This window comes from Barbus barbus (assembly GCF_936440315.1).
Source record: "Barbus barbus genome assembly, chromosome: 47".
Classification (NCBI taxonomy): Eukaryota; Metazoa; Chordata; class Actinopteri; order Cypriniformes; family Cyprinidae; genus Barbus; species Barbus barbus.
Window position 1 is genome coordinate 9776510 of NC_136725.1, and position 26057 is coordinate 9802566.

Consider the following 26057-nt stretch of genomic DNA (forward strand, 5'->3'; position numbering starts at 1 on the left):
GTGTAGCTACAATTCCGGAAAACCTTTATTTATACCCTCTAATCACGTGAAGAAACGTGTAGTTATTTCCTAATTAAATAAATTGTGCTTGAAAACAGGCACACTACGCAGTAGTTTTATCCGTAAGGTGTGTAACGTTATCAGCACGCACTTGAAGCTCGTGCCAAAAGCAAAATAAGGTGTTTTTGCGACATCTACTGGCGAAGCAGAGGTACTACAAATAAAATCAGCTTCCTATACGCATAGAATGACGCGTTTTTGTTTCCATACACCCACGTACCTCAGACACAACCTTCCGGAGTAAAATAAAGACATTTGTGTGTTTAACGTAAATGTAGTTGTTGACAGTTGTTTTACAGATTCCGGAGCATTCGCACTGACGCGCTGTGAACTCGCTGTTCGCGTGATAATCGTTTATTTACCGGTAACTTAGTTAATCTTCGTAGGAATACGTTGCGTACCGGAGCTGGTTATGGCGTCGGTGAGTCGTGCCGGACCATGAGGTGTCTGTATTCATCGTTATTCCAGTATTGTTGTGTGTAAAGAGACTGTGGTCATGGCTGGTGTGTTTGATATCGACCTGGACCCGCCGGAGGACAACGTGTCGGACGAGGAGCTCGCTGACGGGGTATGTAGCTAACCGTTAACCGACTCGGTTTCAGTTTTTCCGCATCGCTGGACCGGCCTGAGGACACCTTACACGCTTCAGAAACACGGCAGAAAAGTACTATGGCTATACTGTAGTAAACTATTAGATGACAATACCACGGTACTTTAATATTTACCATGGTACTGTATGATAATTATATGGTTTAAAATGTTTTACAGAGGATAGATTTACAAAGTACTTACCATGATATGACAAAACATGTCAATATCGTTATTATAAGTGGGCATATTTGTCTGTTTTAATATGATTTTAGAGTAGCTTAGCTAAAGATGGTTAAGCTAGCTTAGCTGGTCTAAGCAGGACATAAGCTGGTTAATTTATATATGGTGGATCTTCTTGGATCAGCTATAAACCAGCTACCAGTTGGTCAAACTGAAGATATTCAATCTATCTTAGCTGATTTTTATTTATTTAGATTTACATATTAGCCGGACACAGCTGCCTGCTTAAACTAGCTTTTTGGATACATTACCTAGCATCACTTCAGGTGTATGAAGACCTAACCGTATGAAAGACTAAACACACTTCAGAATTGTATTAAATATGAGAGAAATTAACTTTTAAAACATTTCAGCTGCAGTTACTTTTTATATCACTGAAATTAAAGCAAAATTGACAGAGGTTAAGTGTTCAAGAGTTTGACAGAAGAGCTCATATCAGATTTTTAGACTAGCTTTGTTCCTGAATTAATTCTGAAACCACAATAAATCCTCCGTAGGTCCAGCTTGCCTTGGTCTGACACTCTCTCTAATGTTAGGCTTGTAATGTGATAACAGCTATCAGTGACCTTGATACTCCAGTTGATAGAAAAGAGCCAGTGCGCATCAGTCACTGGTATAGATTGAACTTTAATGGCTGTGTCAGATCTGCACACTGTGCATTTGGTGGAAAAGCTGCAGAGATACAAAAAAACTGCAGTCCACACCTCAAACATTCTAAACCTACCACAAACACCAAAACTTTGTTTGTCCACAGGCCAAGAGTAATGAATGCATGGACCAGTGCAGTGGCTTTGAATTGTGAGTATGTCAAAGTGCTACTAATTATATTTGCATAATTTGATGATGTCATTTTAATTCAGCCCCTCAAAAAGTGAAATGTCTTCTCTTTAATTAAAATGTTGATATTTGAATGTTCTGGCGCAGTATGGAAGACTGCGAGAAGTTCGAGATCTCTGAGAATAGTGTGAATCAAGGCACGGAGCAGATTCGTCCGGAATGTTTTGAGCTGCTTCGTGTTCTGGGTAAAGGAGGATATGGAAAGGTAAGCAAGACTAGCAGTGCTACCCAGTGTTTCCTCCCTGCATGTGGTGTCGTTTGAACACATAAATAATGCCGCAAAAGAATGTAGCCAACACTACTGGTCAAAAGTTTGTGGTCGGTAAGAGTTTTTGAAAGAAGCTTCTTATGTTGCATTTATTTGATTAAAAATACAGTAATATTGTGATATATTATTATAATTAAAAATAAATGTTTTCTATTTGAATGGTGTATAATGTAATTTAAAATATTTGCAATTTGCTGAAATTTTAGCAAACAGTTGTGTTGATTTCATACATTTTTTTTTTTCAGGAAAAGCTCAAAAGAACAGCAATAATTTGAAATAGAAATCGTTTGTAACATTATAAATGTCATTACTGTCACTTTTGATTAATTTAATTCATCCTTGATGATTGGCATCCATTAATTTTTGTTAACAAAAAAACTCGTACTGACTTTTGAGGTATTTATTGTAGATCTAACTGTGCCATCTTTATTGGACTGTCAACTTATACATGTTAACAGTCCTTTTCTGTTAAAAAACAGGTTTTTCAAGTTCGCAAGGTAGCAGGGGCAGATTCTGGGAAGATATTTGCCATGAAGGTCTTGAAAAAGGTATGGCCTCCTAAAATTCCCTGAAAGTTATCATGGCTGTTCCATCATGCCTGGTCCTGCTGGTTAACAGATTGTATTGGTGTGGTTTGCTGCAGGCCTGTGAATAATGTCTAAGGAATGTTTCATCATTACCTATAAACAGTTTCGATAATGATTGTTTGTATAGTTTTAGTTAGGGCTGTGCAATTAATCGAATTCGATTATCATGCGCATCTAGTCAGTAAAACCGGTTTCTTGATTAGTAGTTAATCGCCATCACCTGCTTTCAAATGGAGTAGTTCACTGAGAAGCTAGGCAATTTCGTGTTCATAATCGAAGGCAATTCGTCTGCGATTATGAACACGATATTGTCTGTGAACTACGGCTCTGTGTAGGAATTCCCGCTCCATTTGAAAGCAGGTGATGGCGATTTACTAATTTGGCAAGACCACTCATGAGTGGCAGATTTGGTCATTTATCAACATGGTAGAAAGATATGATGTGGTCACAATGTGATGCAATCTCAGTCGGCCAGGTTTGCATATCAACAGAACAGAATGTGGCTCTGTTCTTATCACTACTTAGTAGACTCTTCATTGTACACTGTAGCTGTTTTAGCTCAATTATCTGTAAGCCACTCTATAACAGAAGGAGTGCAAGCGATGGCTGTGTACTGAGGCCGTGGATACAGTTTAATTATTTTGAGACTGATGCTGCATTGTTCTCTGTGGTTTGCAGGATTGAAATGCTCCGGATTCCATTCCCAAATTAGATTTGCGCACATCTGTTTATTGCAGCAACAATAAAAGCATTAATGACACCAGCCTAATGAGTTCACAGCTGTGATTAACCCTCCAGCGAATAGATGTTCACAGGAAGGAAATGTACAGACAGTGCTCATGTGCTTGACATTTACTTAAAAACACAACATTTCTTAATGCATTATGTTGCTATTGTCTGTTTCAACAGGCCATGATAGTTCGCAATGCAAAGGACACTGCTCATACTAAAGCAGAAAGGAGCATCCTAGAGGAAGTTAAGCATCCCTTCATTGTGGACCTCATATACGCCTTTCAGACTGGAGGCAAACTTTACCTCATCCTGGAGTACCTAAGTGGTGAGTTCAAAACAGCTACTGGTGCTTTCTTGAGCAAATCTGAACAGAAATAAATTGTAGCAGCAGTATTATTTGTCTTTGTTTTGAGAAAAATTTGAATCATGACCTTGTTTTCGAGAATGTTTCTGGAATCAACTTCATATCTCTGTAACAGGTGGAGAGCTGTTCATGCAGCTGGAGAGGGAGGGGATCTTCTTGGAGGACACAGTCTGGTAAGTGGAGCTTTATCAGTCTTATCAGGATATAGATCATTCTGGGGTCAAGATGACCTGTCTGCTATCTGGTTGAAACGCCTTTGTTGTGTGTAAACGTTGATCTTGTGCAGGAGGCTTTCAAAAATCATTGGCTTAACAAATGTAGTTTGTACAGCCTACCCAAATGCTGCTTTGGTAGTTTGTCTGACCAAATATATGAAATTCCTTGACAATTATTGGAAACAATGATCATTATAGCTGTTAACTTGTAAACAATTTCAGTATAATTTAAGTATAAATCTATATATATTGTGATGCTTTGGAGAAAAATATGAATTATTAAAAGGGTTGTTCTATCAAAAAATCTGTCATTATTTTCTTACCCTCATCATCATTCCAAACCTGTATGATGTTATTTGTCTTCTTTGTAACACACGCACGCACACACACACATTTAATTATTTTAAAATATTTTTAATGAGTCTTTACATACTCTGTTTCTGTATAACAACAATTCATTGTGACCAAAAGCTGTCAAGCTCCAAAAAGGAATAAATCACCTTGAAAGCGACTGTTGCACTATATATTATGAATCTTTTGAACCCTAATTTATATGAGGAAATAACATAAAAAATAAATTGATTAACAAAAAATTAATAAATGCATAAAAAATCTATTTAAAAATTGAATGTGATGCAGTAAAAATACAATTTTCATTTTGGGCTGGACTGTTTGTTTAACAAAGACAATTAATGTTTGAATTCATGGAATTTGTGAGTATTTCTATAAACTTATTTATAAACTCATTTATTTACTTAAATACTCACCCCCCTCTAATTTTATTTCCTTCTCCTAGTTTTTACCTGGCAGAGGTTTCCATGGCCTTGGGTCACCTTCATCAGAAAGGCATTATCTACAGAGATCTGAAGCCAGAGAACATCATGCTCAATAACAATGGTAATAAAACACACTCATACACACACACACACACTCGCACACCTCTGCCTGTTCAATAAAGACTGTTCTCCTCTGGATGTGCTCTTTTCATTCTCATCTCAGGTCATGTGAAGTTGACAGACTTCGGACTCTGTAAGGAGTCGATCCACGATGGTACCGTCACACACACCTTCTGTGGAACCATAGAGTACATGTATGTACAAACTCACATTTTCACCCAATTAAAGGTGCACCAAGCGAATATTGCCAAACGATGTTGATATTTGAAAGCCAAAACAAACACGCCACAGGACCTCTCCCCTATTTTGATAAATCCACCACAAACGTACGTACTCAACCCTGGCAACGATAATGTCGGATTCTGCTATTCCTGTAGACTTGAGGGTATGATATGTCAGTAATAAGCGAAAGCAAAGTGTTTTACTATGGTAATTCAGGTCGAATGTGTTAGTTAGTAGAGTCTGTTTTAACATTTGAATGGTCTAGCTCCATTTCACATGGAAGACGACATTGCTCCGATATTTACACAGGTCCTACCTCTTGCCTGATTGTAACCCTTCTTTTAAATTTTTGTTGCTCTGATTTTTTCCTTTTTTGAGTGCACAGGACTCTCTTCTCTCTTCTCCCCATCCGTACTAGACACGCCCCTTACTGCTAATTCGCTAGAAGTGTGTTTTGGGAAGCGTTTTCAAATATTGCTTAGTGCACCTTTAAACAATCTTTTTTATGCTAATGTAACTTCTAGATGTAAATGGCTATTATAAAAACAAAGTTCATCAGAATTGGCCAAGTTGATACTAATGTTGTACAAACCATGAACATTTCTGAGCAGCCTGTTTTTGCATATATTTCTCAAATAAATGGTCTGTGTAGGCCAGAAAGGGAGCTTTGTTTTGTTTAACAACTTGAACTTCTCTTTAAAAGAGCAAGAAATATCATGTTTTCAATGATGCGGCCTCTTGAAAGTCCATACAGAGCAGTTCATGGAGGTTAGAGACTCCATCAATCATGTCAACTGAAGCCTTATTTGGGGCCTCCGGTGTCAGTTAGGTCAAAGTAAAAAAACAGCAACACAAAAAATGGTTGGTGTGCTGTCCTTTTCTCTCTTCACTCATTCATTCCGTGTCTCTCTTTGTTTCTCTTGTCCTCTCCCTCTTTCAGGGCACCAGAGATCCTCATGAGAAGCGGCCATAACCGAGCTGTGGACTGGTGGAGTCTGGGAGCCCTGATGTATGACATGATGACAGGAGCTGTGAGTGTCCCATCTTACATGTCCTTTCTGTTATCTTGCTTCCCCATTAATGTTTTACATTAAGTTAGAAAAAAAGTAGGTCAGAAAGCTGTATATAATATCAGTAGATAAATATATTCATGTAAAGGGAGAGAGAGAGAGATTTTCTAAATGCATACACTACTGTTCAAAGGTTTGGGATTAAATGTTTTTGAATAAGTCCTTTATGCTCACCAAGGCTGCATTTGTTTGATCAAAAATACAGTAAAAACTGTAATATTGTGAAAAACTATTACAACGTAAAATAAAATTTATATTGTCTAATTTTGTTAAAATAAAATTATTTTTCTAATATCCATTTATATTTATTTTTTTTCCCTGCGAATGCAAAGTTGAATTTTCATCAGCCATTACTCCACATTCAGTGTCATCTGAGTTCTTGAAAAATCAATCTAATATCCTCATTTAATGCTCAAGAATAATTTTTTTTTTTTTTTTTTTTTTTTTTTTTTTTTAGATATTGTGATGCTTGATATTTTTGTGGAAACCATGTTTTTTTTTTTTTATTAAAAGAAAGTTCGGTAGAACAGCATTTATTTAAATGTTTTGTTTTTTGTAATAATATGAAAGTCTATACATACAGTGTGTGTGTGTGTGTGTGTAAAGCTGCCTGGTAATCCACTTCAGAAGGCAATCTCATAAACCTCCTGCCATTCATCATTAACTTTAGTTTTCAGTTAATTAGAGGACAGGCCTTACATCTTGACAAGGAATACGTGTGAAAATTAATCATTGATAATCTCTGGTGAGGTGTTCTATTGACATTTTTTGCTAGACAGAGATTCTATTGACCTAGTTTGTGACCTCTTTAGACAGATTTGATTGTGACCTCTTTAGACACTGTTTTGACTGTGAACCCAAAAATAACTTTGATCATGGAATCTTATTCGAACAGTTAATGTAAACAAATGTAGATAAAAACCTGGAAACAACACTACATGACCAAAAGTATGCAGACACCTGAACAGCATATTTGTATGCGCTTGTTTGACATTTAATTCTAAATCTATTGGGAATAAACCTACAAAACTGCTTCCACTTTTCTTAGGGCCCATCCACACGGAGATGCATTTAGCTGTATACTTAAATATTTTGTATCATATCAGCATTTCGTCCAGACGGATCTGGCGTTTTGGGAGCCTGAAACCGCTTTCTTTTTTCCTTTTTTTTTTTACAATAAATTTAATTTTCTTCCTATTAGATTGTTTTATTAACCTACCCTAAACCTACCCCTTACAATAATGCAAAAACAGTAATTGTTGTTGTACAGTGTGACACAAATTACGCTATATTGATGTGCGCATGCCCAGTAGACAAATTTGTATACCATCTAGCCCTAACCCATTTTTTAGTGCATCTCTGTGGCAGAATTCCAGCACCACATACTGGTCTGGCATGTATACTACAGCATTTTGAGTTGGTTTTGTGTGTACGCAGATATTTCTTGAGGACGCTGTGTTTACAGAAGAACGAGGAAAAAAAAAGATTGGCTAGGGAAAGCTCTGGCTTCATGTGGATGAGCCCTTAGAGGACTAGATGCTAGATGTTGAATGTAATTTCCTCCCTTTCAGGCAGATTTAAAAACAAAACAAGCATTGTTGTGAAGACATCAAGTGTCTTATGAATTTGTGCAGAGTACAAACTAAGTTTACCCAGACTGCTCTTTAACCTCTTTAACTTTCTCCTTCAGCCACCATTCACTGCAGAGAATCGGAAAAAAACCATAGACAAAATCCTAAAGTGCAAACTGAACCTTCCACCTTACCTAACCCAAGAAGCACGGGACCTTCTGAAAAGGGTAGAAGTCTTAAAGTCAATCAGGTTTCACGCCAATGTGGAATTCTCCCATTGCTCAACTCAGTGTTTGTGTTTTTGTGTTTGTGTGTGTGTTTCACACCCAGCTGCTGAGAAGAAACGCATCAACGAGGATGGGAGCAGGTCCTAGAGATGCTTTAGATATCCAGGTATCTGGCCTTATGATACGGTGGATTCATTATCATAAAAGAAGGAGATTACATATAGTGAAGTTATGTATTTTAAAAACAGTTTTGTTTTTTAGGCCCACTCCTTTTTCAGACACATGAACTGGGATGATCTGCTGGCTTTTAAAGTTGAACCTCCCTTTAAGCCTTTTTTGGTACGAGAACCCTATTTCTCTCTCTGTGCAATGAACTGTTTGTCTCTTTTATTGCGTGTTTAGAGTTATTATTATTATAGAGCTCATGATGTAGTATCTGATAATAACTCCTCACATATCTCTATTTTTGCAGCAATCAGCAGATGATGTTAGCCAGTTTGACTCTAAGTTCACTAGTCAGACTCCCGTGGACAGTCCTGATGACTCGACACTCAGCGAAAGCGCCAATCAAGTATTCCTGGTCAGTTTCTTTTCCTGGTCACTTTTTGGGCTAAATTTATCTCTGCACTTTTTAAATATATGGTCACTATACCAGTGTTAATTTCGTTGACGAATAATTTTCGTCATAATTGTCGTCCACAACTTTTTTTTTTCACCGACGACAACGAGACGATGACGAACGAAAATTATTTTTGAATGACAAAAACTATGACGAAAATCTATTGACACATTCGTCAACGAATAAAAACGAGACGAAAATGTTAGGGAGGGGCGATTTGGGAAGAGATTCATTCAGAACATAGTTCTGTAGTGTGTCGTTAGGAGGTTAGATGCACAAATATGAACCGGCAGGACATAAGCTATAATACACTTGCTGCACGTCTCATAAAACATAAAAAAATGTCAATATGTGGGAGTCAGAGAAGAGCAGACATATGGTTAAATCTGACTATGCAAGAGAGAACGCGATTCGATCCGGTTTTCTGACCGCAGACACTGTAACATACACACACAGAAAGCGCGTCTCACAGCATCACAGGAACAGAGAATTACACATAAAATGTTGTCGAATTGTCCGTTTTGACAAGCATTCACATAAACAGTCAATTACGTCTTAAGTGAATGTAAACAGTAGAAGGAACGTGTATCAGTACATTGCATCCATTGCAGCTGTGCATTCAGTTTTAAAGGGATAGTAGTCTAATTAAGTTGCTATTGTCTGTGGCATTGATGTTAATCAAGCAACAAAAGAAAGACAGAAAATCACTCACTGGTCTTGACTGAAAAACTTTAGTAGCCCTAAAGATTAATTTAAATTTATTTATAGAAATAAATTTGTCTGCTTGAAAGAATGAAGAATATAGTAAACAAGTTGCTATAAAGAATGCATAATTATCCTATATAACCATTGATATTTCATTAAAAAGAAGACCATGTTCTTGTTCTTTATGAGAAGTGGTTTTATTTCATTTTAACAAAGGCATGTTGTGCGTCACCTCAGTTAAATCGGTGTCTTTCATGATAAAACCTTAATATCAAACCTATATAATGAGTTTGGAAATTTTAGAGAAATGCTTAATACATGCACTGTAACTTAAACCCATTAGATTTTAGCCGACTACATTTACTGTAGATTTATTCGACTAAAATGTTATGATGTTAGGATTTAGTTGACAAACTAGACTAAAACTAAAAACGATTCAAATGACTAAAATATGACTAAAAGTAAATGGTATTTTAGTCAAAAGACTGACTAAAACTAAATCAAAATTAACACTGCACTATACTGCTGTGAGGACTCCCAACTGTATTACATTTATTTCAAATGCACCAATAATTAACTTTTTTTTAATGTTTATTAGCCAATAACATATAAATAGAAAATATTACAAGTATGATATTACCAATATTATGGGTTACTGATAGTAGGTACTGGTTTGTATACACTACCATTCAGAGCTCATAAGATTGTTTTTAATGTTTTTGAAAGCTCACAAAGGCTACATTTATTTAATCAAAATACAGTTATATTGTGAATTGTTGTTGTAATTTGTAATTTTATATTTAAAAAATACAGTAATATTGTGAAATGTTATTATAATTTATATAATTTTATATTTAAATGTTAAAATGCAGTTTATTCCTGTGATGACTAAATTTTTAGCAGTTCAAATATACAGAATTTATTTGTGATCGATTTAATACATCCTTGCTGAAAAAGTATTAATTTCAGTATAGATAAATAAAATATTAAACAGATTTTTTTATTATAAACAAAGATTTTCTTTAGACAAATAGAGTAATATTACTCACCACCAAGGCCTCAGTGTACGTAACACCATAGCCCAAACATAACAAGAACCCGACTGTAGCCTCAGAATTTGTTTATACACCATTTGATCTTAATTATCATCAGCATGCTGCGTAGAGCACTCAAGAATGTGTATGAGATTAATTTCTGACTTCCGACCTACATTGTGAGTGTGTGGTAAATTAGTTCTTTTTGTAGACAAACTTACGAGAAAGGGATAATGTCTCTCATCTGGTCTGTATTATTACTGTTTAACTGTTTTTTCTAGCTCTTAGCGTGACGTTTTTTTTGGTTCATCATAATTGCACATCCTCTACACTCATCTTGTTTTTTTTTTTTTTTCTTCTTTTTTTTTTGTCTACCCAAACTTTTTTTTTTTCTATTCATTTAATCTCTTCTCGGATGTCGTCTCTCCCCAGGGCTTTACGTACATAGCTCCATCTGTGCTCGAAAACATCAACGAGAAGTTCCCTTTTGAGCCAAAGTCCCGTTCACCTCGCAAGCCAAGAACACCAGTGAGGTAATGTTTTGTCATTTCACTTAGATTCACATTTTGAAGTGTGTATAAAGTAGTTATGTCCAGTTTTATGATCTTGTAGGGCTGGGTGAAAAAATATAGACCCCCCCCCAGATTAATCATGATCTGCATTTGAAGAAGCAGATTACGTTTAATAAATATCAATAATCAATACACATTGATGCAGTGTGATTTTTGTAAGGAAGGAGAGATTGATTTTATTTATCTGGGCTTTAAGTCCAAGGTTGTGTACATGCTTTAGCATGCTTATCTGCTCATGTTTATCCTGGTTTTTAGCGTTTGTAATGAATCGAGATCCGTAACCTGTGGTGTTATACTTGCTTTTTCCAGCCCTATGAAGGCTGAAGGGGAATACGGTTGGTCTCGGGGTCCACCCTTCCCAGAAGTGTCCACAACCACCTCCTCTCTCCTGCCGCCCATGGAGGTGTCTAATGTGGAGCAGGTGGACATTAGCAGCAACATGGAGGTGTCAGCCCCTCTCCCCATCAAAAAAACATCCAACACGGGGGCCTTCGTGAAACCGACTCACGCAGCGGGCGGCAGGAGACCCAAGCATTTAAGAATGAATCATTGATGAATGTCTTAAGTTTTGTATTTTAGGAATTTATCAAAGTACCCAAAAGGCCTTTCTGCACCCAGTTTGTGTCTCTTAAACACTTGCCGCACCAGTGTACTTCATGCAAGCATGCAGAGCTTGTCCAGAGCAAAGCTTGTGACCTCTCTCTGCTTGCACTATGGTGAGGTGGTCTGCTGCTTGCTATGAAAAAGAGAGAACACCTTGCACTTCAGGCAACTCTGAGCATGAGTTTCACTGTTTATCTTTTATATGCCATGCTCATGCAAAACGTAAGGGAAAATACATAGTATCTTCTGTTGTATATTTGAAGTTTGACCTGAGACACTGCGTTATAGCCACTTGTTATTGTGTTTTGCTTGACTGTATGCGCTAACTAGAAGTAACAGTATTTAAATGGACAGTTCAACCAAAAAAGATCAATTCTGTCATGTACTCACCTTTATGTCATTCCAAACCTGTATAACTTGCATTCTTTTTTCTGTGGAACACAAAAGAAGATTTTCTCAGTGTTTTGTTGTTTTCAACCGATTGAGTTTCATTATGTGGACAAAAGCGGTTGAATCGTGCTTTAAAATGTCTTCTGTTGTGTTTCACAGAAGAATAGAAAGTCATACAGGTTTGGAACGACATGAGGGTAAATGATGACTGAATTGTAATTGTTGGGTGAATTGTCTTTTTAAAATGGCTAGAGAAGATCCAGGTCTACATTCTTGAGGAATCTGTCTGATTTGCGATGTTTTTGATTCTTAATTCATCTATAGATGTTAGGACCCCTAGAATCACAGATGTAGGGAACTTGGAGATCCAACCTACTAATGATAAACTATGAAGTAAAAATATAAGCTGATTTGTGTTAGATGACCTCGGGGCATCAAGGTATTATTCTCATATTTTGATCTGATCTTGATTCAAGTATGAATCTACCTGCATTCTGGGCATCAAATCACGGTTTCTCTTTTCAACAGTAAAAAGCTATTTAACAAACAAATTTTCTGACCAAAGAATATTAAAAATACTAGATTACTGTATAATACTGTATAATTCCTCATAATCCAGAGTACAGTTAGTTCTTTCTAAGACACAGCCACGAACACAAATGCCTGATATACCCATCTGTGAAAACTATTGACTTTAAAAAGAATGCTTATTTAATTTAATTTTTTAGCCCTAGTATTGAAGACAGCAAGACGAGTTTTGAAATGGTTTCCTTAACACCTCCCCCATCAGTAATTTATTTTTTTTCCCCCTGAATATGTTTCGACCTTTTTTTTTTTTCTCCAGGTGCCATCTAGTTTTGTAAACTATGCAAATTATTTATTCTTTATAGTCAAAAGTGCTGTTCAGGATTTTGCCGGATTAGTTACATGAACACATGCCAGCCCCCTTTAAATGTTATTATTTAGTACTTCTTTCTACAATGGTGTTGGAGTCAAAACAATTTTCTTATTCTCGGGGACATTAAAAATGTTGGGATTTTAAATGTGTTTTCAGGATGTGCACTGTACACTAGAAAACCACTGGATTATTTATTATTCTGTTGACTTTTGATTAAATAAGCTTGAATATATGTGGTCAAGGGGAAAGAAAATCTCTATTCTAGATCAATCCAGAATGATGGAAAAATAATAAAATTGTAAATCTTTCACAAAAAAAATCAGTATTTATTTCACTGCTGTACATAGACATGATTCTTCATGAATGTTGGTGCTCTTTCCTTGTATAGTTCTTACCGATACGGTATGTATTGTATGATGATGTGACTCCTTGAACTGGTGGACACTGAATCTGCATCTTGTTAAGTTTGTGCTGTACGCAAGTCATCATGGGTGGTTCTTTGTATTGTTTCACAGGCATTCCTGTGCTCATAAGTGTTATTGTTATCATTGAACGTCTGCGTGTTTGGCTGCGATTGCATCTGTGTGACTGCACTTTCTCTCTTTTTTTTCCCATAGGAATGTAAAATAGGCTTGTTTTCTGCTTGAGAACATTGTTCTGGTGTGACATTGCAACTCACTGATTGAATGTGATGTTAACCTCACATCCTCAAACTCTAATTTCTGTCGTGCAGATTGTAATTGTGGTTGGACATTAGGAGGCCATTGCTCTGATTGAACTATCTGGATTTTGTAGCAGTTTCCATCAAGCCAATAATTGGCTGTCCTCACTATGCACAGGAAGCATGATTGTGAATATCTTAAGCTGTCAGTTACAGTGCCTACTGATAAACAACAGCCTACTGTACCATGGCAGTTAGCCTCCAGTAATGGTTTCATATGTGAAAGCCTTTGATTTTGAAATCTGAGCGAGACCAGCAGCTTAATTAAATTGCCTCTTAACTGGTACTTTGACTATGGAAGCATCCGATTTTGTCTTTGCATATATAAATATCGACCGTTTATTCTATGCAACGCTGGCTGAGAGAGATGGGTCTGTAATGTGGCGTAAATGGCTTTATGTATCACTTGTGTCAGTCCGATGAGTTGGATATGTACCATGAGCCCAGTCCATATAATCACTAGACTTGTGGCGTTGGCTTAAAACCTCTCAAACTGTCTCCCACTGATTCTTGCAGTCATGTTGGAATATTAAGATAACATAACTTGGTGCTATGTGTTTGGTTTTTTATCTTCATGTTCTTTATGTGGTGTGGTAATTGTGCTTTAGAAAGCGTTGAACTGAACGTGATCTTGAAAATCTTTGGTACTCCTGCAGGTTAGAGTTGGAACCCATTCTGAAACTTCCTGGATTATAGTGGGAAAAGAATTGAGATTGAAGTGCTGTTTATTAGACAGTGGCACATTTGGTTTAAACCGTGAATGGGTGTAAAGTACGGAATGGTGAGATTGTTTAAAATCTGATGTTTTGTGATTGCTATTGTTTATTTTAAAATTCATTTTAATTTAACCTTATTGAATTCTACAAAATCAATAAAGTTGAATTCGAGCATTTACCAAGCAAACCTGCATTTACTGGGCAAAGCATTTCAGTGACACTTTTTAACAGTTTGAAAAATTTATTTGGTCAGATATACTGGATATAAATACAACTGTTACTGTATAGTGGTACTAAAATAGATATTTCCTCTTCAAAACTTTGGTTTATTACAATGTAAGTACAACATGATTAGAAAAATACCATGTATCTGTGGAAAGGCCTGAATAATAATAATTCAAAAGCCACTGTATGTTGTTCAGTCACAAAAATCACATGGTTAAAAAATTCTAATGCTACATCATTTGATAAATCAGTAGTTCATGTGCAATTACCTCACAGTCAAGATTATTACCAAAGAAATCAGAATACTTTAAATTGAATGCAAAATCCAGAACTCTATATGATTTGAGTCTTAAATGAGTTTAAAACAAATTCAGTTACAAAAACCACAGTATCTGACAAAGGATCATTCCAAAAGACCCAGTATCCATGAAAAATCACATTTAAAACACATTTAGGGAGACAACAAATGAATTTCTGCCACATTATTTTATGAGTGTTTTCTCCACAAATACAATGAAGAAATCCATTTGTCTCCAATTTATTTGTCTGCTTACACCCATAAGGTAGTTAGTAAAACCAGAGATGGCATGCAAGAACAAAAAGAGGAATATAAATTATAAACACTAAAAAAATAAAGGAGACCCACATGCGACTATAATAATAATAATAATACAAGAGTTGGTGAATACACTTGTCCTTTTGACAAGTTATCTATATTTCAAAAACTCAAAACTGGAGCTTTTTCTAGAGCCCTTTGCCTTATAACAAGTGCTGTTTGCTCAATGGAGATATTTGAGAGAAACAATCCACATTCTGTGGAGCCACTTCTGGTTGAATGTTTCAAGATGTCACAACACTGTGTTTCCGTCCTTACAGTGAGATTTCAGTATATCTGTAAATAAGCTGATGTTGCACCATCTTTCCACTTATGCACCTTGTCTGTGATGACAGTGCGGCAGAGGGGGCAGGTTCTCTCCTGGTTAAGCCACTGGGCAATGCACTCCTCGCAGAAGATATGCTGGAGACAATCAAACAGTAAATATTTGACATTTATTCATGTGCATAATGTGACGCTGTGTATTACTTCTACAGAAACAAAAGTCGTGCTGAATGATTTAAAAAAAAAAAGTGGACAGGACACATTGTAACATTAAAAGCTTATTAGCCTTAACTGAGTACTAGCTGTAGTAAAATTACCACCAACACATGTCTGTTTACAGAAAAATAATGTAAATATGATTATCTTGTAAAATAATTGTGTAGTTCTGAAAAAGTCATTTTTAAATCTAAAAAAAGATTGCTAGCTAAATGTTTTCATATATATTTTCTTGTATATATCAAGAAGAGGGAGATGTAGAATAACAAAATATAAGAATAATATATTAATCAAACAGTTACTAAAATGTATCATTTTATTTTTACTTAAAATATGATAATTATGTTGCTATAGAGTTGCTGGAAAAATCATTTTAAAGGCAAAAACTGACAAATGTAAGGAACTCGTATATAAAATACTGATGTTTTTACAAAAGAATTACATGAGCTAATTTAAAATGTCTTTTTCATGTGGGTTGTGATTAGCTTTGTAATAAATACTGCGTTCAAGAAGCTTTATGGTTTAGTCTGGGAAAGTGGAGGTTAAGTGGGTTGACATCGGAGATCAAACTCAAAGACCACATTCTCACCTGACACACGAGGGCCCGAGGCTGCTTAAAATCAGCCTGACAGATCGGACAAATGTCACCTGCCTCTCGAACCTGAGTAGGACTGGCTGGAGCTCCGTTCACCTTTACAGACAGGTAAAAAGAAAATTAAACGGCACATACAGAAAACATGACATTTGTCTATAACTTCACTATTTGTATTACAGATTACCCAACAAACATTTCAGAATAAGGAGAGGAGCACAGGACAGGTAAAAAGTGATCTTTTGTACCTCAGGACTGAAAAAAGTCCGTAATTGTTTTTGCAATGATCCTGACAGTCCATACAAGGCCAAAAGCTAAAAATAAGAAACATAAGATCAGATTATTGGGATGTTTCCTAATAATGTATTGGTTTCAAACAGCAGTTCATTGTAATGATTGTGCGCACCTTCATTATGAGGTAGAGCAAGGATAGCAGGATTCCCAGAGTCAGACCCACTGAGGTTTCCATCTCATCGTAGCTGACCAGATAGCGGAACCAAAGCGGGACAGGAGCGATCACCTGATACAACTGACCCACCTCCTCTATGAGCATGTACCACTGACCCTATGGAAAGCAGGATGAATACGGTGAAGCTAACATTCATTTTGATTCAGAGCAGCAAAATAATGTCACAAATCATGCTCACCCTTCGCCGGTATGTCATGAGTGGGGAGGGGATGAGGAGAATAAGACACTTGAGCCCCATGAAGAAAAACTTCAAAATGAAGTTAGTCACACCGACACTCCATAAAACCTCCCAGAAGTTCTGAGAATCTATTGTAGCATTGACAAAAATGAGGCTGAGGGATGAAAAAAGAGATTATTAGATCTACATAGTACGTATTTGTCATTTAGTTGATATATTACACTAAACGTAGAACAGTTTGTGGTGAAGTGAGGTTTGGTGATACAATGTAAAGCACTTACCAGCGGTAAAGTGACTGAGTGTGAAAAGTGTAGAACACGAGGAGACTGGAGGATGTGAGGAACAGCAAGAGCCAGACACAATGCAACTTTGTCCTTCGGTCCTTTATAGAGGAGAAAAAACAAAGGAGCCATCAGATTATTTGGTTATATATACACATACACACAAATTCAACCATCAAAAGTTTGGGGTTAGTAAGATAAGTCCCTTACACTTACCAATGCTGCATTTATTTGATCAAAAATACATAAAAAGATACTATTTTAAGATGTTAATGTAACATTTCTTATTATTATTATTAGGGATGTGTATTGGCAAAAATCTGGCGATACGATACATATCATGATACAGGGGTTGCGATACTGTAAACAAGGCGATATATTGGGATATTTCATATTTTAGGAATAGGAAATATATTTTTTAGGAAAGCTGTCATTAAGAGCACACCACCATATGCAAACCTTAGCAAAAAAAATAAAAATAGTTTAACCAGAACACACTGGGATCTGCATTTGCAATAATCAGTCCCTATAACATTCAACATTATTGAACCACTTTTTGTGCAGTACGAGTAAAGGGGGAAATATTCAAGTGCTTGCATGATTCTTTAGTTAAATGTGTATAAAATGTATTTTATAAAAATATATATTTATAGACAATACTTTAAAGGTTCACAGTTTAAGTTTACAATTGTGACATACAATGTCATAACATTTGATCTTATCCATAGATCTGAACAAAAAATGACATCTGCTTAATATCAATGAAAAATAAAGTGCTATCTGCTTAATATCAATGAAAAATAAAGTGCTTGCAGGATTCCTAAAGAAAACTAAACAATTGTAAAACAATCAAATCAATACAGATGTTAAACATTCTCAGAACTTTTCAACTTGGATTTCACAAGTTTTTCAGTTTGTGTTTATGTTCCTCGTGGAATCGTCGAGACCGCGACGCGAGCACCGCCCCACCTGCACAAAACGCCCCCAACACGAGAGAAAGCTGCAGCTGCACGGGACTCTACCGCCCGCCGCGCAAAGGCTCTTCAGCACGGGACGCGGCAAGCGGCAGAACAGTGGTTGCGCTCGCGCCGCGGTCCCGGGGCGGAAATTACCACAAAAGCCCAAATGGCGCCACACTTCAGCTTTGTACATCGAAACGAGAACTGAAACAATTTCATCAACAAAATATATTAATGCTAACATTAGTGGAGTGCCCTGATGCTAGTATTTCCTTTCACTGTTTAAGTTCAGAGAGGAAGACTGATATCTAGCGGTCGGGAAATGAACTCAAAACGAAACAACTGCCATGAATCTTGTATGATTTTTTTTTTTTTTAATATCGATATTCCGTTTTGGAGAATCGATACAGTATCGCCAAACAAAATATCGCGATACTCACGTGTATCGATATTTTCTTACACCCCTAATTATTATCAATGTTGAAAACAGCTGTACTGTTAAATTTTTTGTGGAAGTTGTATTAGCTACTTTTTTTCAGGATTCTTTGGCGAATAGAAAATTCAAAAGAACAGCATTTACTAAAATATAAATATTCTGAAACATTACAAATATATTTACTGTCACTTTTGATCTATTTAATGCAAATTCTTTGAGGAGTTTTGCGCATGAAGCAAATTTGCTCAAGGGCACAATCGTCAAAGTTCACAGATCACCACAGATTAACCTATAACCACAGAGGAGTCACAAGCACTGAACTCCCTGTGTTAACCACTTATCAAATAATATGGTAGACTCACATGGAGAAAGACTTGCGTTTGAATGCTTTTGTTGACATACATAAAGGTGGTAAACAGACCAACGGCAACAGCCAGACCTACAGAAAAACAACACCACAGACGTGTGACAGGGGTCATGACCTTTACACATCATAACCACTGCATAAACAGCTGTTCTCACTAACACGTACCCAGGGCATGCTGGATGACTAGTTTCGCACAGAGAATAACTATGAAGGGAAGACTCTTCTTGAGCCAGCGCAGGAGGTAGCGCAGCTCCGATAACGAGCTGCTGGATTCTCCGGATTCCAGGTCAGACTCGCTGCTGTCAGACTCGTGCTCATGGCTGTGTGTGTGTCCGTGGCTCTGGCTCGCAGCTCTCAGCCTCCGCGACGTCGTGCCGCGTCCGCTGCCGATTGAAACCCGGACCTCCTCGTCTGTTTCCGGCCTGCTGGCACTTCCAGCGCCGGGCATTCGGGCGAGCAGCTCCGGTTGCAGGGTTAATGACAGCCCGTTCCCTCCCTGCGGGCTCGGATCGGTTTGCATCGGATCAGGTGAATCCCTCAGTGTAAACGCTCTTCTGGACTCGCTATATGTTCCTCTGTTGAAAAATAAACCAGATCAGTGAATCAAAAGACAGGCAAACTCCATGTAAGTATAGAGGTGTTTTATTATAATGTACTAAGAAATATATATTTTTTTCAAGCTTCATGGTCGCTCGGAGGGGGTTTCTCTCGATACTAGCAAGTGAATATTGTGAAATTTAAAAAAAAACCGAGAGGAACTAAAAATGGGGGCCTTATGGGTGTGACGGGAAATTGATCTGCTCCAGGGATACTAAACCCTTAAAGGGATTTTGTCCAATCAGTGCGATGCGTTGGTGTTCACAACCAAGAAATATACAAACTAGACATTTTTTTTTACATTTTGTCTGAAACATACGTTACTTATTTTAATTAATGTTTTATAAAATGTCCCCATTCATGCTGTTGTGAATATGAACACCTGCATCGTGCCTATTATATTCAAAACCAGTTGCTACTTGATACCAACAATTTTTACTTACTTACACACACACACATACATATATATATATATAAAAATTACATTTTGACCAATCAAGTTTAGCTACGTTATTCTTACTTCTTAAATAACTACTCCACTGTAAAATTGTGGCCACCCCCAACTTTATATGGCCCACCCAAAATGGAAATCCATGCGGAAATCCTCCCGTCCGAAACAACAGAGGTATTGCTCGTATGTTAATCCTTAGTTGCACATCTGTTTACATGATTGTTCAAGTGCATAATGTAACACACACACATATATATATATATATATATATATATATATATATATATATATATATATATATATATATATATATATATATATATATATATATATATATATATATATATATATATATATATATATATATATATATATATATGAACTGACCTAAACTTCGGTGTTAGACAAAACATATTCGCTAGCCATAACTGCCATTAAATCAAGGATAATATAGCATCTCTAACGGTTTATATCTAGGTTCTTGATGTTTTTATGAAAGCTATAAAATTGCACTTAGAGTAAAGGTCTTAATAAATAAATATATACCTGTCATAGTGCGCGCGGAGTTTCATGATAAAGCACCCATCTCCATTCTTCAGGCTATGGTGGTGTTTGAAAGTTCAACACATTTACTTAAAGAGATTATAATCAAAACAACTCATCGGCTAAAGGAGTTTAGTTTGTGCCGGGACTCATCTAGCCTGACCTACTAAGGAACCAGTCCAGTGCTCTGCTGGAAAGCAAAGTAAAAGTCCTCAATAAGGCTATTTCTTGCTTCAAAATAAAAGCCCAATTTAGGCGATAAACTCAGCTCACCGAATTTAATTACACATCCTCATGTTGTTCCGAACCCTTATTACTTACTTTATTTCTTTGGAAAACAAAATGAGATGTTAAGCACAATGACATAACCATTCCTTTGCACCTTTTTTCTTTATAATGAAAGTGAACCTATTTTATTTACTGTTCCTTTGTCATCTCCCGTTGTCAAATCATGTAAACATGCCTGTATGACTCGTATAATATCTTCCACCACTAGTGATACATTCTCATCAATGTTCAAAGAGCTTCCTCAGTCTCTATAGTCTCTTTTCCATCTGATCAAAGTGCCGAAGAGCTTATACATTGTTTTAATGATGTTTGTACTAATATTTTGGTGTCTGTAGCTCCTCTGCCGCTTAAAAAATCCAAACCTAAGTCTGTACCCTGGTTAAATGATGCTACACGTGCTCTTAGACAGATTTGCAGAAAAGCTGAGAGAAGATGGAAGAAAGATAAGCACCAGATTTCTTGTGAAATCTTAAGGTCTTCCGTATCTCAATATCAGAAAGCTGTAAGATCGGCTAAGTCTATGTATTTATCTGAGCTCATTGATAAGAATGTTCATAGACCAAGAATGCTCTTCGATACTATAAATGCAGTTGTGAATCCATCTGTTTGTAATTACCTTTCTGAAACAGTTGACGTGTGAAAGTTTTTGTCATTTTTTTTGTAGAGACAACAAGGAAAATTAGGCAAAATATCAGGCCTGCTACTTATGATCCTGCTGTTTATTCAAATCACAGTGCTACCTTTAGCCAGTTCAGTTCTGTTTGCTTTTCTTTCCTACATGAGATTGTTAATCAGCTAAAGCTGTCTGGGTCTCCTTATGTCATCTCTCCTCGTCTTTTTAAAGAAGTTTTTGATGTGGTTGGCCCTGTTTTTCTAGTTTGTATTATTAAGTGTTTAGAATCAGGAATTGTACCTGACTGTTTAAAGCATGCAATTGTTAAGTTTTATCTAACTTTAGGCCCATCTCTAATAATTATTTTTTATCCAAAATTTTGGAGAAAGTGGTTTTTCACCAGCTGCAGATATTTTTGAATGACAATAAGATGTTTGATGTTTTCCAATCAGGTTTTAGAAAGTTTCACTCTACAGAGACAGCACTTGTAAAAGTTTTAAATGATGTTTTAATGACCACTGACTCAGGTGACTGTTGTACCGGTACTATTAGATTTAAGTGCGGCATTTGATACAGTTGACCATGAGGTCTTGCTTGCTTGGCTAGGGCAAGTTGTGGGCATCAGAGGAACTGCATTAAGTTGGTTTCAGTCATATTTTAAAAATAGAAGCTTCTCAATCAATATTGGACGATATTATTCTGGGGCGGTCCCCCTGACTTGTGGGGTCCCCCAAGGCTCTATTTTGGCCCCTTTATTGTTTTCTTTATATATGCTTCCTTTAGCCTCTATTTTTGAAAAGCATGGCTTGTACTATCACTGCTATGCAGACGATCCAACTTTATTTGCCCCTGAAGCACAGAAATGGTGTAGACTCCCTCTGTGCCTGTCTTTCCGATGTCAAAGCTTGGATGTCTTTGATTTTTTTAGTAAAACTGAGATCATTTTGTTTGGCTCTTCTGAAGTCCCAAACATTACTCATGTAAATGTTGGTGTTCTATCTCCAGTTAAATCAGGTGTAAAAAACTTGGGTGTCTTTTTTGATAGTGCACTTAAATTTGATTTTAGTTGTCAAATCAAGTTTTTATCAGTTAAGAACGTTGGCTAAAGTGAAGACTTTCTTTTAAGCACTTTGAAACGACAATTCATGCTTTTATTTCTTCTAGAATTGATTATTGTAATTCCCTGGGAATAAAAAGTCCAAAATCAAAATTAAAATCTAGGGGTGATCGAGCTTTTGCCATAGCCGCACCTAAACTTTTGAACACATTACCAATCCATATTAGAACTGCACCAACATTACATATTTTTAAATCAAAGTTAAAAACACATCTCTTCACTATAGCCTATGAGTTGTGATGTTGTTTGTTGTCTGATGTTTTGCTTGGTTTGTACACGTTTTTATAAGTCTTTTACAACATTGTACAGCACATTGGTCAACTGTAGTTGTTTTTAATTGTTGTGTAAATAAATTGAGATTTGAATGGACACTGAGAAGCTCTTTGATGTTGGTGCAAGCAACCCTTTAACTCACCTGCATTCAGGTTTGTTGTTAATGTGCTGGTTGGTTGATAATGTTTCAAGGTGCCCTCATTCTATTGATTGTTATCTGTTTCTTTTTTCCACTGTAGAAACACCAGCTGGATTCTTTTGCTTAACTTTTTAATCATAATAGGCTATATCCTTTTCCTCAATCGCCTATAGATAAGCTATGTCTATATTAGAAAATCAAAGTCCAGCCAATGACCAGGTCCACTCATGTCAACACTACAGCATGGTGTCTGTCTGTCTGTCTGTCTGTCTGTCTGCTCTGAATTTGAACATGTGATGGTAACACAGCATGCTTATGGGTGATCATCTTTCTCACTCTTTTTCAGGTTGTCTGACAAGTCACACTGCTGTTGCTCAGAGTAGGTCGTTGTGATAGTTACTATTTTTGTACTTAAATAAATTTGTAAATATGCCTGAATTAAATTAAAGTATTAATTTCACAGTGGTTAAATGGGTTCAATAACAAGTGTTATTCTTCATGAATTAATTGCGGAATTAATTAATTTTCTTTTCTTTTTTTTTTTTGTTGCAATTATTAAACATTACGCGATTACACAAATGCTGTGGATTGAGCTTGACTAGAAGAATATCCCTTTAAATGTTTGATCTGACCTCTTGACATGACCTTTGTGTTACAAGAGAATTGGATATCAATTTCCCCTGCATTTTCTTTCCATGAAGCTATACAGTGGAGTCCAGAAGTCAGAGAATATATTGAATATCTGAGACTATAAATTAAATTTATACCCAGAAAGGAGGATTTAAAAAAAGAAACAGACAGTTTAGAAATTTGGGCTAATTCTTCTGTTCATGCTGATAATTGAATTCCACTGTATATTACAATGTTAAACATTTTAATTCATGTAGAAATCTTCATATCTGATTTTGCAAAAAGGCAACATGTCAATCAAAAGCATGTAAATAAAAAAAAATGTAAGTAATCATATCTCATTAGTAATGACATCTACACACATAGGTTAGTGATCAGTTGTCTAATCACCATCTACCCTAGACTGTACTTGCACAGACACTGTGTCATGGATATAATCATGTAATTGAAAAACCCATAACAGCCTCATACTAATCTAAATGTAGGGGTCATTCTGCTTAACCGAGCATGTTAAATTATGCTTTAGGATAATGTAGCTTAAAGGAGGAATGAATTTAAGTACCTTGTTGTACATTTACAAGATGATAATGTGAGCTGGGAGTGTGCCTTGTTCTTCAGGGGCTGCTTATTGAATCATCAGATATTTTCCAGCACTAGAGATACCAACAGGTCTTTTAAGGTAAGTATTTCTCTGTGATTTATTGTACTGAAATAAACTGTAAGATCTACTGAACTGAAATTATGATTCCTATAAACACATGGTTTTCTACCTCCCACAATTTAAGGCCTTACAATAAGAGCAGATAAAGTCATTGCATTAAATGTTGCATGCATTGCAAAATATAAATATCTTCCACAGTATTTTTGTTTGCAAATACAAATATCTACAGTAAACGTCCTTAAATAAAGATACATTTACTTGAGATGCGAAATAAGGAACATAAGTATTGTTTTCTGAGACACTGAACAAAATGAATTAAGTGACTTTATGCCTAAAAAACAACCACAAATATCTGTCAGTGCGGAAAATTAGCCTTCCCTTTAAATTAAGTAGATTTTTCTGAGCCATTGGCATATATGTGCTCTTGTTATAATTATAAACTCACTTCATTTTGATTAATTTCACAGAAAACAAGACCTTTTATCTTATGTCATTTTGATAAGTAAATGTGTCTTGATTTAAGAATCATTAGACATTTTCACTGGAAAACAAGACAAAAATACTAAGGAAGATTATCACTTTTTTTGCTGTGCGATCCGAAGATACAGTAAAGTTATTGTCATTCTATGTATTTGAGAGTTATTCAAACCTTAAGCTTTTTTTTTCGTTCTTCAAATAATGGATTAAAAAGTAATGGAGATTGTATTTTCCAACTCTGAGGTGTTTCTAAAACAAATGCTCCCTAGACATTTACATATACTGACGTATTGTATTCCCTTAAATTTTAATTTTTTACATGGTCTTAAGGTCTTAAATCTTAAATTTACCTTCATAAAACCTGCATAAATTCTGTAGTGAGTATAGCTTGTTATCAGGCTTCAAATCTCTCTCTCTCTCTCTCTCTCTCTCTCTCGCTCTCTCTCTCTCTCTCGCTCTCTCTCTCTCTCTCTCTCCCCCCCCCCCTCTCTCTCTCTCTGCCTCTCTCTCTCCCTCTCTCTCTCCCTCTCTCTCTCTCTCCCTCCCTCTCTCTCTCTCTCTCTCTCTCTCTCTCTCTCTCTCTCTCTGCACCGCTCATCAAGGAGTCAAGCCTAAAACAAGGTTAATGAGGTCACCCCCCTCTCCTTAACATGTTACTCAATGCGGAGGCTGGAAGTTGTCGTCCGAGTGAATGCAGTAAGTGTAGCTTATAGAGCTTAACTTGACAGATAAATTGCTACCTGTCATATTTGAATGGACATATCAAGAGTAGTGTGTGGATATAGTGAGGAGTGACAGGCAAACTCCCTCTCTCTCATTTTTTATATATCTGTCTCTCCTTCCTGTCTTATTTCAATAAAAATATCAAATGAGCTCATAAATGATTATTTGTACTGCATTTCAGTTTCCAAACAAACTCCTCTGAACGAGGATGGTCCTTTTCCTAACAGCAGATGGCGCTTCATAGCAAGGAGTGATTTGAACAAAGGCCTGACTGAAGAAATTTCTATATTGTTAAGAAGAGAAAAGTCCAGTGATAAATTCAGAGAGGTTACATAATGTATATATATTTTGAGGTTTCAGCCTCATTTTTCTTTTTTGAGAGTTATGTAACAACTTGGTTTTTAAGCTTTTTACACTATAATATTTTTAACATTTAATTGTTTTATTTACATTTTTATGTTTAAAATGTGTATTTATTCAGGCTGTAAAGCCAAAATACATTGGGCCATAAGCATATTTTTTTTTAATTCATTGATATAAGCTAGACATTAACTAATAATTGTTGGCAAAAAAATGTAAGATCAGTCCAGCTGAAGTGACTATAACCTTGAGTTACATGCTGAATATGATTTTCCTTCCTTTAAATATCTCATCAGGTTTGCTGGTTAGCCGTTCAAGGTGTGAACTGATGATCTGTGATTGAAATTCATCTGCAATTTTCAGCCATTTAAAAAAGCAGAATATGTGTTTGATGTCGTTCTTTGTCTGAGTGTAATGTCTCATTTTCACCACCGTACACTCACA

The 26057-nt window shown here is 36.2% G+C and overlaps 2 protein-coding genes across 2 annotated transcripts; one reads left to right on the forward strand and one right to left on the reverse strand.

The window, feature by feature from the left end:
- The first annotated feature begins 245 nt into the window (after positions 1 to 245).
- Positions 246 to 13020, forward strand: LOC306865725 (ribosomal protein S6 kinase beta-1-like). The gene is made up of 15 exons (XM_079410487.1): positions 246 to 628; positions 1646 to 1689; positions 1816 to 1933; positions 2476 to 2544; positions 3493 to 3640; positions 3795 to 3852; positions 4691 to 4791; positions 4894 to 4984; positions 5953 to 6043; positions 7773 to 7880; positions 7984 to 8046; positions 8142 to 8219; positions 8353 to 8460; positions 10671 to 10771; positions 11120 to 13020. The coding sequence occupies exons 1-15, from the start codon at positions 557 to 559 to the stop codon at positions 11361 to 11363; spliced, it is 1494 nt and encodes a 497-aa protein (XP_079266613.1). The 5' UTR covers positions 246 to 556; the 3' UTR covers positions 11364 to 13020.
- A 1344-nt stretch (positions 13021 to 14364) lies between these two features.
- On the reverse strand, positions 14365 to 20546 carry LOC306865734 (E3 ubiquitin-protein ligase RNFT1-like). Its single transcript, XM_079410496.1, has 9 exons — positions 20336 to 20546; positions 18907 to 19316; positions 18737 to 18813; positions 16980 to 17080; positions 16699 to 16852; positions 16458 to 16616; positions 16300 to 16365; positions 16049 to 16150; positions 14365 to 15381 (listed from the first exon to the last, which is right to left on the reverse strand). The coding sequence occupies exons 1-9, from the start codon at positions 20359 to 20361 to the stop codon at positions 15247 to 15249; spliced, it is 1230 nt and encodes a 409-aa protein (XP_079266622.1). The 5' UTR covers positions 20362 to 20546; the 3' UTR covers positions 14365 to 15246.
- Between the last annotated feature and the right edge of the window lie 5511 nt (positions 20547 to 26057).

Excerpts from the sequence above, each read along its gene's own strand:
- LOC306865725 (XM_079410487.1), top strand. The coding sequence starts at position 557 with ATGGCTGGTGTGTTTGATATCGACCTGGACCCGCCGGAGGACAACGTG. Across the intron at positions 629-1,645 it reads ACGAGGAGCTCGCTGACGGG|GCCAAGAGTAATGAATGCAT; the intron begins GTATGTAGCTAA and ends GTTTGTCCACAG. Across the intron at positions 1,934-2,475 it reads GTAAAGGAGGATATGGAAAG|GTTTTTCAAGTTCGCAAGGT; the intron begins GTAAGCAAGACT and ends GTTAAAAAACAG.
- LOC306865734 (XM_079410496.1), bottom strand. The coding sequence starts at position 20,361 with ATGAAACTCCGCGCGCACTATGACAG. Across the intron at positions 16,617-16,698 it reads TCATGACATACCGGCGAAGG|GGTCAGTGGTACATGCTCAT; the intron begins GTGAGCATGATT and ends TGCTTTCCATAG. Across the intron at positions 16,366-16,457 it reads TGCTCTACCTCATAATGAAG|CTTTTGGCCTTGTATGGACT; the intron begins GTGCGCACAATC and ends TCTTATTTTTAG.